Source organism: Sminthopsis crassicaudata, chromosome 1 (assembly GCF_048593235.1).
Source record: "Sminthopsis crassicaudata isolate SCR6 chromosome 1, ASM4859323v1, whole genome shotgun sequence".
Classification (NCBI taxonomy): Eukaryota; Metazoa; Chordata; class Mammalia; order Dasyuromorphia; family Dasyuridae; genus Sminthopsis; species Sminthopsis crassicaudata.
This window is the reverse complement of record NC_133617.1, coordinates 626,316,681-626,332,761: the sequence shown is the minus strand read 5'-3', so window position 1 is coordinate 626,332,761 and position 16,081 is coordinate 626,316,681. Positions and strand designations below refer to the sequence as shown.

The 16,081-nt window shown below is 38.3% G+C and overlaps 1 protein-coding gene across 2 annotated transcripts in view; it reads left to right on the top strand.

The window, feature by feature from the left end:
• The first annotated feature begins 1,702 nt into the window (after nt 1-1,702).
• Nucleotides 1,703-16,081, top strand: part of DNAJC21 (DnaJ heat shock protein family (Hsp40) member C21) — a 29,738-nt gene continuing 15,359 nt past the window's right edge. The window contains exons 1-6 of one of the 2 annotated variants that reach the window (XM_074282699.1): nt 1,703-2,243; nt 9,527-9,620; nt 11,698-11,821; nt 12,242-12,364; nt 12,651-12,955; nt 13,928-14,079. In XM_074282699.1, coding sequence (XP_074138800.1) covers nt 2,147-2,243; nt 9,527-9,620; nt 11,698-11,821; nt 12,242-12,364; nt 12,651-12,955; nt 13,928-14,079 — 895 coding nt within the window. In that variant the 5' untranslated portion in view covers nt 1,703-2,146. Of the gene's footprint in view, nt 2,244-9,526; nt 9,621-11,697; nt 11,822-12,241; nt 12,365-12,650; nt 12,956-13,927; nt 14,086-16,081 lie in introns of both variants that reach the window. The other variant, XM_074282700.1, reaches the window with a different exon arrangement.

The window sequence follows — 16,081 nt, the reverse complement described above, 5'->3', positions numbered from 1 at the left end:
AATAACCTGGGAAGAAAAACAAAAATGCAACCAAACAACAGAAAGTTTTTGCATTGTTTTTAAGCAACTTTGGAAAGAGGCTTGGTAGCTTTGCAGCTACCTACATCTCCTGCAATCTGGTGTCATCTTTCCCGTCATGGATCCTGGTTACCACATCTTGTCAGCTGGAACTGTTTTCTATGGGGACCTGCTGACCCAGAACTCAGTGAAGAAACATCAGTAATGCTCTGCCACTTTTTGCCCTCCAATTGTCCATTTTGGACCTTGAGACAAGTACTAATTCTTAACAGATAATAAAACGTTTTAGGCACAATTTTAACTGGAATATATTCCCTCCTTATCTCTGCATAATCCTTAGATTCCTTCTAGGCTCAGCTCAACTGCAATCTTCTAAAAATCTTCTAATCCTCCCACCACCACCACCTAGAGATTTCTTTGGCAGCATATGCAGGGGCAAATTAAACCTGGTACCTCCACTTCCCCCATACTTTGATATAGTGTATGACTAAATCCAAGAGTTTTGAGAACAGCAGCCTTTCCCTGACACCCCTCCTCCCCACCCAAGATCACTAGCTCTGCTTCCATCCCAGCCTCTACAGAGGGAAAAAAGGGATTGGGAAAAAGCATTTACTAAGCTCCTACTATGTGCTAGGTGCTTTACAAATAAAAAAGCTCTGAGATAGGTGCTATTATTATCCCCATTTTATTGCTTGGGAAAGGAAGAGGTTAAGTAAGTGACATGTCTAGGATACCTGCTAGAAAGTGTTTAAAAGAATTTGAACTCCTCTCGCTTGACTTTTTCCCCTAGCTCTCCCACAGCCATCACTGAGGGCACTAATCCCTGTAGAGAAGGGGCCCATCTGTTTCTTGTTGCCTCTATCACCCACTGGCAGGTAAATTTGAGGGCCCAGGGAGCAGCAGCACCCCCCCCCCCACTGCCAGACCAATAGTCCTGCTCTGTCCTTCTTTTGAACCCATCTGCTCTGGAAGCAACTTTGGTAAGATGTAGTCTGGAGTTAGCTTCTTTGGTGCTCTTGGCACAGTTACTGAAGACTTAGAAGAGAAAGTCTCACCATCAAAGTCCTTGGCACTATCAAATGATTCAGCTTCAAAAACTAATACTTTTTTTTTTTTTATCATTGTAAATGACATTAAAGAAGATGCATTACCATCTGCTTTGCTGAATGCTTCTCATCCCTGCTGTCTGGCTTTCTTCAGGTTTCAGCTAAAAAAGTCTCCCATTATACCTGAAACCTTCTGCAGCCTTTTTCTCAGGCTCTTCCCTTTCAGAGACCCCCTCCCCAGTTTATCCGTTACCCAACTTGTTTGGTTTCATATCCCCCATGAGTTCCTTAAAGGCAGGGGTTGTTGTTGCTTTCCTGTCCCCCTTTCCTTGTATCTCCAGCACTTAGCACACAAAGTACCTGTCATGTCCTGGATACTTAATAATGCTTGATAACTTGAACCCTATAGATCGTGATATCTTTCCATCTGACATAGCTGAACTTCACTGTGGTCTCTCTTGTATGTGAGCTGCCTGAAAGTAGGGAAAATTGTCTTTTTCTTTTCTTTTTGTATCCTCGAGGTGTGAGGACTAGACTGCCCGGCTCCTGCTCACCGCAGGACTCAGGCCGGACCTCCCCTTCTCCCCCGGCCTCCGGGCTTTGCCCCGCCCCTTCGCTTGGGTCTTGTTCTCAGTTCCGTGCAGCTCTCCTCTAAGCTTGGCTCCATCACGTTTTGAGAAGGCCCCGCCTCCTTTCATTTCGGTTCCCCACCTCCCTACCAGATCTTGCTCCCTAATTCGAGCCAACTTTTCTAGACTTTGCTCTGCCTCCTTCCGGCTCTGCTCCTCGCCTCTCCCGGCCCCGCCCTTTCCTTTTAGGCCCCTCCTCTGTAACATGGGCCCCGCCCATTATCCCGCCCCCAACCCCCTGATCTCGAGCCAGTCTAAGGCCCTGCTCCGGACAGACCGGGCCTCCGGGGTCCTTTCCGGGACAGGCCCCGCCCCCTCCCCATGTGGTGCCGCCGCCGGCTCCGGCCCCGGCTCCGGCTTCTTCTTCGCTCGCTCCCTGGGTAGCTACCGCCTCTGCTAATCCGGAGGCCAAAGAAGCAGGACACAACCTCCCGCTGGGCCCCCGGCCCCGGCATGAAGTGTCACTACGAGGCGCTGGGGGTGCGGCGCGACGCCAGCGAGGAGGAGCTGAAGAAGGCCTATCGGAGACTGGCCCTGAAATGGCACCCGGGTAACTACGGGCCCCGGGGGCCCGACCCCGATTGGGCCAACCGCCTCGTCCGACCGGGACCAATGCCCCATCCCCCATCCCGTCCCCGCCCCCGCCCCCAGGGAGCGCTTTCCCCCCTCCGCTGTCTAGACAAGCCCCCCCCCCCCCCCTTCCCGTACCATTTGGGGCTTCCTCCATCCCGGGGGACAGGTTTCTCCCCTTCCTGCGCTCCCCATCCCCACTTTATCCCCTCCACTCCCAGGTAGGAACCGCCCCCCTCCTCCCCATTCTGCCAGGTGCCCCCTCCAGATCATCCCTCTGCCACCCTTCCCCCCCGTCCTTTAAGTCTCTCTGCCCTTTCTGGCTTCTCCATAGGGAGAATGCAACAGATACACTTTAAAGCAAGCAATAGACATAACATGTAATTTATATTATGAGTATTTCTTGCTGCTAGAATCAAAGAGGGGAAGAAGAAGCTCAGGGAAAAGGTGGGCTAGGTGAGACTCTCTGCTTAAACTCGTTGATGCAGGGGCAGACTCGCCGCCCCTCTCTCTTGGCCAGTGTGCAATTGATGGCTCCGCGCTGCTTGTCAGCAAGCCCGAGAGCTTCTGGCCTGGGTGCCCCGTATCTGACCCTAGCCGGCTCTGCTAGTCCAGAGTCTCCTCCTCCCTCCAACCAGACTGAGCCTCCGAACCTGGGATGCTCTTGCTGAGAACCGTGCACAAGAGCTTCCTCTTCAGAGCCCAACTTTCAAAAATGCCCTCCTTTGTCTCGTAGGGCCCGAAATATAAGATGCTTTTAATTCTAGCCACATGGATGTATATCCCCAGCTCCAACTTGTCCCATTTTTTCCACCTGTAGGAAAATGGGTTTAGCCAGGTTTGCTGTCAGTTTTGCAATGACATTAGGTATTCTTCAAACTGATAATTGGGATGTCTAATCAGTGGTTAAGATGTTAAAGCGAAATATCTAAAAAACATGGCTTCTTTGTAGGTTTTGTGTAGAATATTTTAGCCGCCACCTCCCACCCCATGCCTGTCCCAATGATTTGTTTTCTTTAAGTCATTTAAACTTTTTATTTGAGAATTTATGATAACAGTTGAATATTAACTCCTTTGATGTACGATATTTTGTCGTGTTTGTTGAGCTTCTCTGTGCTAGGTGTGGTATGGGGAGATAGGAAGAGAATAAAACATTCTGGAGGAGGATTTCCATAGTTTGAACGATTAATACAATGTGACCATGGCAGCAGTCTTTCAGGATGGAACATTTATGAACCAGGGTTATCTTTTAAATGGGATAATTCCAACTTTGCAGCATGATTTTATAAGTTCATCACTTAGGAATCTTTTGTTAGGATAGTGGTACATATTTTGGTGTCTAATTCACCAGTGATTTTTTTATTTGATGGCTCCTAAATCCTAAACAGAATTATTCTGTACCCAAGTAGTTGAGTGAAATGTAAAACCAAACACTGCAAATTGAAGTGTTAGTTTTAAAAAGAAGCATTGGTAAGAGATTAAACTTGGTTCTGAGAGTTTACATTTGAAGGTTTTTCCAGCTTTAACTTTCATGAATTCTCTCTCCCTAACTACAGTAATAAAAATCCCTAAAACAGATAAATCAATAACTACATACATATACAAATCATCTAGAGAATCAGCTTTTTTCTTAAAAGTTAATTGTTAATTTTACCCAATATTCAGCTTTGTCATTTAAATTTATTTATTTATTTTTTGTGCTGAGGCAATTGGGGTTAAGTGACTTGCCCAGGGTCACACAGCTAGGAAGTGTTAAGTGTCTGAGGCCAGATTTGAATTTAGGTCTTCCTGACTTCAGGGCTGGTGCTCTATCCACTTCACCACTTAGCTGCCCCAAATTTATTTTTATATAGTTAATAATAATTGTTCTTTATTATCTCAAATGAAATGATAGAAATTTCAGTTTTTGGTGATATCTTAATCTCCTTTGATATCCAAAATAGAAGTTTCTATTAATTTGGAAAAGGTTACCTTTGTCCTGTTCAATGTTTTAATTAACGGTTTAGAGGAAAATATAGGTTGTATTTACCAAATTTGTATATCATATAAAGCTATTAGTGATAACTAATTCATTGAATGACAGAATCAAAATATACTGTGATATTCATGAATAGAAATGTGAGGTTGAAAACAATAAGCTGTAATTTAACAGCAAAAAAAAAATGTAGTCCTGAATATAGGCTTAAAACATCAATTGTACAAGTTCAGGATGAATGAGAGCTCTGGATAAGCCAGTAGCATCATTTGAATACTAAAAACAACATCAGCAACATCAAGAACCAGATATTTCAGCATATGTAGAAAATGATATATATTTTTTAAAGAAATACCTACATATATAATATAATATAATATATTATGTACTATTGAGCAAAAGTAATAAAATTATTGTGTTCCCTTCTGAACATTTTTGTTTTTTGGCATCTAAGATAAGTTTCATTTAGGTATTGTATATGTGTGTGTATTTCTGTCTTATCAACTCACATTAAACCTCTTGCCCTTACCCCATTTCCTTGAGTGGAAGCCCAACCTTCTAACTTATGTAGAATTCAATAAAACAAATCAATACATAAGCCATATATAAGATGGTATACCTCCATCAAGAGGTGGCAGTTACAGATAACTGTCAGTCTTTTGAAATAGTTTTTATTTGTTGCTTTGATTAGTTTGTAGGTCTTTTAGATTTGTTTTTCTTCATATTATTGTCTTTGCATAAATGTGCTGGTCCTGTTTATTTCATTGTGCTTCAATTCATAAAAATCTTTCTATCTCTGAATCAGTCACATTGCATTCTTGTACCATAATTTATTTATCAATTCCCCAAATAATGATCAACTGGTTCCTAGTTCTTTACTACTACAAAAAATGCTTTTAGAAATAATCTTGGGGGCAGCTAGGTGACACAGTGGATAGAACACCAGCCCTGATGACAGGATGACCTGAGTTCAAATGTGACCTCAGACACTTAAACACTTCCCAGCTGTGTAACCCTGGGCAAGTCACTCAATCCCAATTGCGTCAGCAAAAGAAAAGAAAAGAAACGAAATAATCTTAGGCATATGGATCCTTTTTCACCATATTTGATTTCCATGGCGTTTGTGCTTTATAATAGTATTCCTGGGTCAAAAGGTTTCTGTAGGTTAGTGTTTTTTAGAGTATAATTTCCAAATTGTTTTGCAGAATGGTTGAACCAATCTACAGATGTTAAAGGTGTTAATAGATTTCAGTTCCTTCTTTGACTGTGAGGTTGGAATGGTTGATTTGAACTCTAAGGTTCTTTGAATTGTAACAAAAGATTTTTTAAATAGGTTTTATTAGTATAGGGAGTTCCTGGTTCAGGGGATTCCTTCCACCAATCCAGATCTGCAGCTTCTTGAGACTTTGAGAATCACCGGGGAAATTGAGAGTCTGTGATTTGCCATGGTCCTATTTGTTTCAGAAGTGGCCCTGTAGCCAAAATCTTACATGGTCTTCAAGATTACAGGGTTTAAATTTAACTAAAATGTAAATTTTTTGAGTTTGGAGACAGGTTATCATAAAAATCTGATTGTTGCCTCTATGTATAACTGCCACAACTAAATCCTTATTATCATCTTCAATATCACCATCACCATTATCATCATGCCATGCATTTATATAGTCCTTTATAATTTACAGAATTTCTTATATTTATTATCTATTTGAATTTACAATTATTATAAGGAAACAATGCCAGAGGGAATAAGTAGAATTGACTTATAAAGTGAGAAATAAAATCACAACCAGAATAGATGAAAAATCCATCTTTGTGGAAAATGTTCCTTACTAAATGCTTAGATATACATGGATCCCAATTTATATTCAGATATATTGTTGGTTAGTTAACCCGTTTGGATTTGAATCCTGATAGACAGTGAATGTAAATAGCAGTCATTTCTGTTTTGGCCATAAACCCTGAGGGTCTTCCCCTCCCAGATTTGCTTAGTCTTTTTTTTTTTTTTTTTTTTTTTTTTTTTTTTGAACTAGGTGAAAGAGGTTGCTACTTAGGCTTAATCATTGAAGGGTGCAACCTCAGTCAAACTGAGACTTGTTAAAAGGCCAAGATCTCACACTACATGGGACTATCTCTAGTCATTCTGATCTGTATCTTGCCACTGGATCCAGCTGCTGGAGGGGAAAGTGAGGCAGGTGACTTTGCACAGCCCTCCCTCCAATTCACTTGCATGTCATGGTTTCACCTCCCTGATAGCTTGGTCCTCTTTTCTGGAACAAAGGACAAACAACAGATTTGGAGGGAATTCCACTCTGTAGGAAGGTCAACATAGATTGGTGGCAGTTCTGGATGCTGTGAGTCTATTTTGTGATCTCTGGAAGATTCCTAGCCTCCCAGAGGATCTTCAGACTAGGGGTGGCCAGAACTGCTGGTTATTCCCACTCAGATTCCTTCAGATCCCATCTGGGCCAGAATTGTCTAAGCCTTAGGATATAGGAAATTTGAGGTGTTGTCTTCAATTATTTTTTGTATCCAGTATCTTCCTCCTGCCTCCCACAAAATTTCCCTTTTATACCTATTCCCAGATTATAAAATCACCAAACTTCCAGTTTTTCATGTAATAGAAATTTGACTTTGAAAAGTCAGTTGTATTCAATTTTGATGCCTTTTGCCATTATTTTGCAGTCATTTCATCCTCGGACCTTGTGAAAAATGAAAACAATTAAGCAAAAACATCTAGTTCAATAATTGCATCTGACAAGGGTATACATTATTCCTAGTAATTCTCCTGATTGTATCTTCTGTGGGAGGAGCTTGTGTTTTATTAGCTAGTATCTATTTATTTTTTCTTAATATTGTATTGTTCTTTTAGTTCTGCTTATCTCTGTGATTCAGTTCATACAAACCTCATATTTCTCTGTCATTTGTCATTTCTTACTGCATGATTATATTCTTTACATTCATGGGTTGTATTTTTTTCCTTTATCTGTTTTTAGCCATTCCCTCTTTGCAACTTTGCCTCACTGATAGAGCACTGGACCTGGAATCAGAAAGACCCCAACTTAAGTCTGGCTTCCTCAGACATTTAATAGCAATGTGACCCTGGGTACTTAGCCTCTGTTTGCCTTAGTTTCCTCAACTGTAAAGTGGGAATGGTTATTTCACCTATCGTGCAGAGTCGTTGTGAAGATCACATGCAATATTTTTGAAAAACACACAAAAATTCTTAGTCTGGTACTGACACATAGTAGATGCTAAATAAATGCATATTCCTTCATCCCTCACTTTGCTAGATGCCCCTTTTGTTTCTGGTTCTTTGCTACCATAAAATGGTGTTTTGAATATTTTGCTGGAGCTTTGTTTCTATTTTTGACTTCCTTGGGTTGTGTACCTAATAGTGAGGTTGCCAAGTCAGGGGATAGTGTAATTAATTTTCTTGCATAATTCAAAATTGTTTTCTAGATACTTAGTGAAATTAAGGAAAGTTAAAGCTTGGATCCTGCTTTTGCAAAGATCAGGGATTTCCCTAAATATTAGAGGGTTTAGTACAAAGATGTTGGCGGGCCTCTTTAGGTCTAGAAAACATTTTATTATAAAGGATTGATGTAAATTACAATACTTAAAATATTATGATTTGGTTTTGAGCAGACTTCATTTGCACAATGAACCTCTCCAGTGGCATCTAAGAGACAGAGTTTTTCATTGAGGTGGGGGATGCTGGGAAAAGAGAGACTGATGTTAGTGCTCCAAGACTTATAATAGTTTCTTTTGACATTATAAAGCAAAATATGTTTCAATGTAACCAGTACTTTTGGAATTCCTTAGACACGGAATATTTTTCTTTAAGAGAGGCAAAGAGGTTTTATTGTTTTCTATCATTAGGGAAGTATAGTGAATGGGAGTAGATTGCCTCCATGCACTAAGATTTTTTTAGTAAATTTCTTTTGGAAAGGAATATTACAGGTAATGAGGGCAATGTACAATATGACTTAATGTTAAATAAAGCATTCTTTTAAAGCATACTGAATTGTTATATTTTTGGACCTTTGTAAAAATTATACTCAAGGACCGATACAATAATTGTGGTAGAGAGGTAAACCTGGCAAGGTATATCAAAATAATAATGGACTTGGAATCATGAATTCTGGTTTCTGTTCCTAGCTCTGTAACTTTGGATAAATGGCTTTATCTCTTTGAGACTGCATTTTCTGGGGCAGCTAGGTGACGCATGGATAGAGCACCAAACCAAACACTTGATGCTTCCTAGCCGTGTGATCCTGGGCAAGTCACTTAATCCTGATTGCCTCAGCCAAAAAAAAAAAAAAAAAAAAAAAAAAAAGAGGGGGATGCTATTTTCTTAGCTATGAGACGAGAATACTGTTTGTTGGGCTAGCTGACTCACAATTTGTAAGTATTGTACTTTAAGGGCTAATCCAAGGGTCCTTAATTTTTTTGTGTGGCATGGAACCCTTTGGCATTCTGGTGAAACTTACAGATTCTTTTACAAAATAATGTTTTTAAAAGCATAACATTAAACCTAGAGGATTACCAAGGAAACCAATTTTATTAACATATACTACCTGCTATCTAGGGGAGGGGGTGGGGAGAAGGAGGGGATAAGTTGAAACAGAAAGCTTTGCAAGGGTCAGTGTTGAAAAATTACCCATGCATATGTTTTGTAAATAAAAAACTATTAAAAATACAGGTACTAAAGTATTAATAAATCATGTTCACAGAATCCCAATTAGCCTTTAGGCTTGATAGATATGAGGTGTCTTTGAAGACTATGCTAATATGGGAACAAGTTTTTATAGATTTTTCTAATCGGAAAAGGATTGAATTTGAACCTAGTGATGGTAGTGAATTTAGCATTCAGAGAAGGATTTAGATAACTGTGGAGAGAGAAATTTAGCGCCAACAGTTCATGAAGCCTATCTACTATAGTGCAGCAGTCAACATGGATGGAAGGAACACCAGACTAACAAATAAGTATTTTGAAATAAGTAAAAATGTGTATAAAGTGAGTTCTTCATTAGATTAAGTGGTAGAAAGGGAAGGCCATACCATACAGAGTCTTAATGAACTTCCTGAAATTCGAATGCCCTTAAATGGATATAGATTCTTAAAGCAGGTTATGCTGACTTATTTGATATTTGTAGGAAAAAAAGCCCTTTACAAGCCCAAGCCAGCACAATGTTTTGCCTTGCACCTAGTAAATAATTAATGTTTCTTAAAAAAATTTTAGCTTCTATTCTTTAAATGTTTAAATTTTGGTGATTTTTCTTTCACAGATAAAAATTTGGATAATGCAGCAGAAGCAGCTGAACAATTCAAATTAATCCAGGCAGCGTATGATGTGCTGAGTGATCCTCAGGAAAGAGCATGGTAAATAATAAGATATTTTCATGAATGCATGCACTGTGTGAATGTATAATTAATGATACATATGTATAATATATAGAATTGTCAGTAAAAGACTTTTAAAAATATCTTTGTATTGCATCAGTATATTAAAACATGGTATATCGTTTTAGGTTTGCTTCCATTCGTTGTTAATGGCTATTCAGTTTTATTCTATAGTGACTTCTCATTTGCTAAGGTCAGTTTGCTTGTCCTTGTATGGCAGGGATTCTTAACCATTTTTTTGTGTTGTAGACTGTTTTGACCTAGTAAAATCTATGAACTATTTCTTAGAATTGTTTTTTTAAGTGCATAAAATAACATAGGAAACCCATCATATTGATATACACTTAGCAAAAAGTGTGTGTGTCTGTGTGTAAAAACAAATCTATGACCCCTTAGGTAAGGTATAGTACAGGGTTGCTAGGTTCAAACAAAAAACCTAGAAGCATATATAAAAACAAATACTTGAAAAAAAGGTGTTTTTTTTAATGTTCATAATTTTATACATAAAACTACTTTATATGAAAAAACTGGGCTTTAACCCTTCTTCTCTAGATGGGGCTTCATCTATTCCTTCTATTGGAACAAAGGAGTAATTTGATAAATTTTTTAGCTAAATTAAAATTTTTGGTGGAGTTTTTGGTCTTAACTCCTTGACATGAAGGAACTTTTGTAAAATAGATTATTGTATGACATTGTTATGTCTCAAGGATATGTAAAATATTTCATTTACAAAGAGCTGACAGTACTCTTTAACATAGATTTTTTTCTTTTCTTTCTTTTTCTTTCTTTCTTTCTTTCTTTCTTTCTTTCTTTCTTTCTTTCTTTCTTTCTTTCTTTTCTTTTCTTTTCTTTTCTTTTTTTTCTTTCTTTCTTTCTTTCTTTCTTTCTTTCTTTCTTTCTTTCTTTCTTTCTTTCTTTCTTTCTTTCTTTCTTTCTTTCTTTCTTTCTTTCTTTCTTTCTTTCTTTCTTTCTTTCTTTCTTTCTTTCTTTCTTTCTTTCTTTCTTTCTTTCTTTCTTTCTTTCTTTCTTTCTTTCTTTCTTTCTTTCTTTCTTTCTTTCTTTCTTTCTTTCTTTCTTTCTTTCTTTCATAATAGAATGTTTCAGCAGAGTTGGCATTTAAGAAAATTTTGTTGACTTCATTAAGAAAAATTGGAAATAGGTTCCTACAGAAAATTTTTAGCTAATATGGGGTAGTGGAAAGAGTTCTGCCTGTTTGTTGGAAGATATGGGGCAAGTTCTGCTACTATTTCTCAGTGCAACTCTTAGACAAGTCAATGAATCTGACTGGCCTCTAGTCTCATCTCTAAAATGAAGGAGTTGGACTAGACGACCTCTTGGGTCTTACACCAAAGGGTACAAAATCCCAGGGTACAGACCTTTCCCTGGAAGGAAACTTCCATTCCCCTCTTTATCCCACTATTCTCCCTCTCCCTCCAATAGAACTAGATATGTGATTCTAGCCTCTGAGGAGAGGACCCAGGCAACTCTCTTGATTAGTGTCAGTGACCAGGGTTGCCCCTGAATGATAAAGAGTGACTGAGGAGCTAAAATAGGAGTTCCTTGAGGGCAGAATCTGTTTTTTTTTTTTTTTTCCTTTCTTTGTATTCCCAGTGTTTAGTACTGTTCTTGGTGTATTGTAAGTCTTGATTAAAAACTTGGATTGAGTTTGAGAAGGATGGCCACCCTTTCTACCTGCCATAGGAGGTAGTGCTTGCCATAGGAAGCAGTGAAAGGGCCCAGGCCCTATAGCCTTCTTTGTTTTTTTTAGCACCATCAGCAAGGGGCAGTAGGTATTTACTTTTAACACTGAAATTACCCTGCTTTATTATATACTTCAATTGAAAGCAAAAATTTAATGAAGTTAATGTGAAGTTAAGTTCATTTTCTTGTCATCATTAATAATGGTTTGCAAAGTCTTTAGGTATCCTGTTTTCTGTAACATTTTTTATTATGTCTTAGACAAATATCAATGTAATAATATTTTGGCTTTTCCAAAGTAGAGCATTTTGAAATTACATTTTATCTTGCTTAAGTGATATTATTATATTTCTTTTAGGTATGATAATCATAGGGAGGCTTTGCTTAAAGGAGGAGCTGATGGAGATTATCAAGATGACAGCTTAGATCTGCTACAGTATTTTACTGTCACCTGTTATTCTGGGTATGGAGATGATGAAAAGGTAAAGCAGACATTTCAGCTTAATGTCTTCATTTCATACCAAGTCTTCTTGTAGAAATAGTCTATAGGAATGTTTTAGGGATGCTGTTATTGAAAGAGAATAAAATTAGTTCCATTTGGCAAATGGAAAAAAAAAATTGCTCGAATATTTTAAGTTTTCAGATAGTGATAAACAAACATTAATCAAAATCATCTTACACTTGGATAATGTAGCACTAATTATGCCCTACATCCAGGGCATAGTTAGACTGTGTCAGACATACTTTTATGGGCTTTGGAAGCTGGGGTAGGTATTGATTTTTTTTATTTTGGAATAGTAGTGATGTTTTTCATGTGAATATAATAATGATCTTGTTCTGTAGCTAGAATAGGAAAACAAATGCAGATTTTGCATCCTAGTAACAACTATTTCATGTTTCAGGGCTTCTATACAGTGTACCGTAATGTTTTTGAAATGATTGTGAAGGAAGAATTAGAATCTATGACTGAGGATGACATTGAAGAATTCCCAACATTTGGAGATTCCCAGAGTGACTATGATACGGTAAAAAAGGCCTTTTAAAAAACCCACTACTCACTATTTTATAGTGTTGCTTTTATAATGGATATTTTAAAGGTAGTTTTCTGCCTTTCTGCTATTCTACTTTCATATCTTTTCCTTGTTTTCTGTCATCATGTTTCAGTGTCTTTTTGCCTCTGAAGCATTGTTTGCTAAAGATTTTCGTGATGTTTTCTTTCCTGTCTCAAGAATAATTCCTCCAAGTGATAACACAGCATAGAAACCTTCTGCCTCCCTTTCCCAGGAGAACGTTTGTTTCTTCTCTCTTTAGGTGGTGCACCCTTTCTATGCTTATTGGCAGAGCTTCTGCACTCAGAAAACGTTTGCTTGGAAGGAAGAGTATGACACCCGACAGGCTTCTAACCGCTGGGAAAAGCGAGCAATGGAAAAAGAGAACAAGAAGACCAGAGATAAGGCGCGGAAGGAGAAGAACGAGCTGGTCCGTCAGCTCGTCGCTTTTATTCGGAAAAGAGACCGAAGGGTTCAGGCTCATCGAAAACTGGTGGAAGAGCAGAACGCAGAAAAGGCCCGCAAAGCAGAGGAAATGAGGAGGAAGCAGAAGCTAAAACAGGCCAAGTATGGCTTTGGCATGAACTTTTCCCCTATTTATTTAAAAAAGTAGCAAGGAATTAAATGTGAATATGATGGCTTCTCCTTGGGTCCAATTTCATAGCATTTATACACATCTGTTCTATGTTTCTTTGATAGCAGATCTTTTTCCATTTGATATCAAAGTAGAAAAAAAATTTATGTTGGTGTTATTTTGCCTCATTGGTCTTTATAAATGACTTGGGATTTATTTTAAGATTCTTTTATGCAAAATGTAGAAATCTATTTCTGATCTAGAAGCAGAGTAGCATAGTGAATGGCTGGCTTTAAATAAGGATTACATAGGTTCAGGTTTTTCTTCTGCATTTACTTGTTGTGTAACCCTGCAAGGTCTCTGAGACTTCTTAAGTTGTAGAACAGATGCCCATCTGCGTGGGTGGAAGGAATTTCCTCCCCAAGGAACTCTGTATTGCAGTGACATCACGTGAGAGACTAAAAAAAAATTTCTAATTATAAAATGGATCCATAATATATACTGAACATTCAGTTGATTTTAATTTCTACAAAATTTTGTTATTCTAAAGTTGAGACAAAATTGGTGGATTCATTGTTAACATAGCTTTCTTAAAATGAATTTCCCATAGTTAGACGTCAAGCATAGATAATAGTTATTTGAAAACATACAATTTTCATCAATATTTGAAGAATTCAACGATTTCATCATTGTAACAACTTTTCTCACATCCTTAGATAATTTCTACATGCCCAGTAGCTGGGCAAAAAAACTCATGACGTGGTGGCCATTTTTTGGGTCATGTCTCTCTCTGCCTGCCAATATAATAGCTGGCAAGTGAGAAACATATTTCCAGTGGAGCAGTCTTTTGTGTTATCTAATCTCAGAAATTATGGGAAACAGAAGCAAGAAGTATTTAGTTTGGTGGGAGGTTTTTCCCCCCCTCAGGGTGATATGACTAAGATATTACTTACTGTATGTTTAAGGTTGGCAGAGCAGTACAAAGAGCAGAGCTGGATGACAATGGCTGACATCGAGAAGGAGCTCAGGGAAATGGAAGCACAATATGAAAAGGAGTTTGGAGATGGATCTGGTGAAGAAGAAATGGATGAACAAGAGACAAAGGAGGGACAGGATGGTAAACCTATTTTTTTGGTGTCCCTATGTGATAAGCAGTTTTAAAGGCAAAGCACACCTTTATGAGAAAGTTTATATCTGACCTTTTCTTTCTTTCTTTCTTTCTTTCTTTCTTTCTTTCTTTCTTTCTTTCTTTCTTTCTTTCTTTCTTTCTTTCTTTTTTTTTTTTCCTGAGGCTAGGGTTAAGTGACTTGCCCAGGGTCACACAGCTAGGAAGTATTAAGTGTCTTGAGACCAGATTTGAACTCGGGTCGTCCCGACTTCAAGGCTGGTGCTCTATCCATTGCGCCACCTAGCTGCCCCTCTTTTTTTTTTTAATTTTTGTTTTTGTTTTTTGCTGAGGCAATTGGGGTTAAGTGACTTGCTCAGGGTCACACAGCTAGGAAGTATTAAGTGTCTGAGATCTGATTTGAACTCGGGTCTTCCAGACTTCAAGGCTGGTGCTCTGTCCACTATGCCACCTAGCTGCGCCCCAACCTGTTCTTTTGTCACAAAAGCCCAGCAGCATGAGTTAGCTGAGCAAAGCATCTAACGCCTGAGATCCAAACTGTCCCAGGCTGTTTAGGCCTTGTGAAAATACTTGTGATTGGTAGGTTTCAAGATGTATATATATAATATGTATGCATATGGTGTATACATAAGATTAGGGAAAGAATCTCAGATTTCACTAGTAAAGGGCATTCCCAAGTGATTAAATTTCCTCTACCAGTGCAAGCTGACACACTCTCTTCAACTGAAAGTATGGTCTAGTTACCTGCAGTCCTGAGAGTTGAAGCAAATCTCTTGGAATCATGTAGGTCGGTATGTTACAGAGGTGAAACTTGTACCCACTTCTTCCTGGCTTCAAGGATGGTTCTGTACTCACTTTGCTACATTGCCTCTTAGTTCATACATGCATGCTGTAAATTAAATAGTGTGCTACAAAAGATAACTATATGTAGAGGTAAAGGGTTGCTAGTCTATGAGTTATGTGATGTCCTCTCACAGAATTACAGAATTTTAGAACCAGAAAGACCTTTTTGAGGACCAAAGACTTAAAATGCCTTATCCAGGACCACACAGAGAGACTTTCTACTTACCACATAGTGGAGAGAGTTGGAATCAGGAAGACTCAAGTTAAAATTCAGTCTCAATACTTCCTGGCTGGGTTATTCTGGCCAAGTCACTTAGCCTCTGTTTGTAAAATGGGGACATTATTAGCACCTGTCTCGCAGTGTAATTGCTGTAAGGATCAAATGAGATAATATTTGTAAAGTCCTTAACCCAGTACCTGGCATATAGTAGGGAGCTTATTATAAATGCTTATTCCTTTTCCCTTTCCCTTCTCAGGCTAATGTTCTTTCCATTAAATTTCACTACTATTTGTCATAGAGCAGTTTCTCTTTGAGTTAGTGTTTCAACGGAATATTACCTCCAGGGTGTCACTACAGTCTGAATAGATGCACTATACATTATATAGTCATCAAAACTAGGGCTTAAGCTTTGACATTATTACTGAAGAAACTTTGTCCTTCTGCCTTTAGACTATTCTAGGAGGAATTAATTTGAATAATCATAGGTTCTATGAAAATATCTGTTTGTACAAGTATATGCTTGTTAATCTAATTCTCTTAAAGGGAGAATATTGCATATTTTTATTTATCCAGGGTGGCTAGAAGAATGGATTTCTGTTTAAGGGAATCCAGTTAAGCATGGATATGTGTGTGCGCGCGCATTTTGACAACTATGAAGCATGGGAAAGAGCCATGGGTAGTCTCTCTGAGGTTGTAAATTACAGAGAAGGTATTGATCTGCACTAGGAGAGAACCTTCCTTCCTTGGATCATCCCATATTGAGGAAATCACAGGCGTACTTCAGAAAAAGACAGAAAGAAAGAAAGAAGGAAAGAGATAAGGAAACAAAAGACAGTATGAAATTGTAGGATGATATTAATATTTTGATTAACTCAAACTTTGTCATATATAGATGGCAAAGAATTAGAATATAATTGTACATTCCTCACA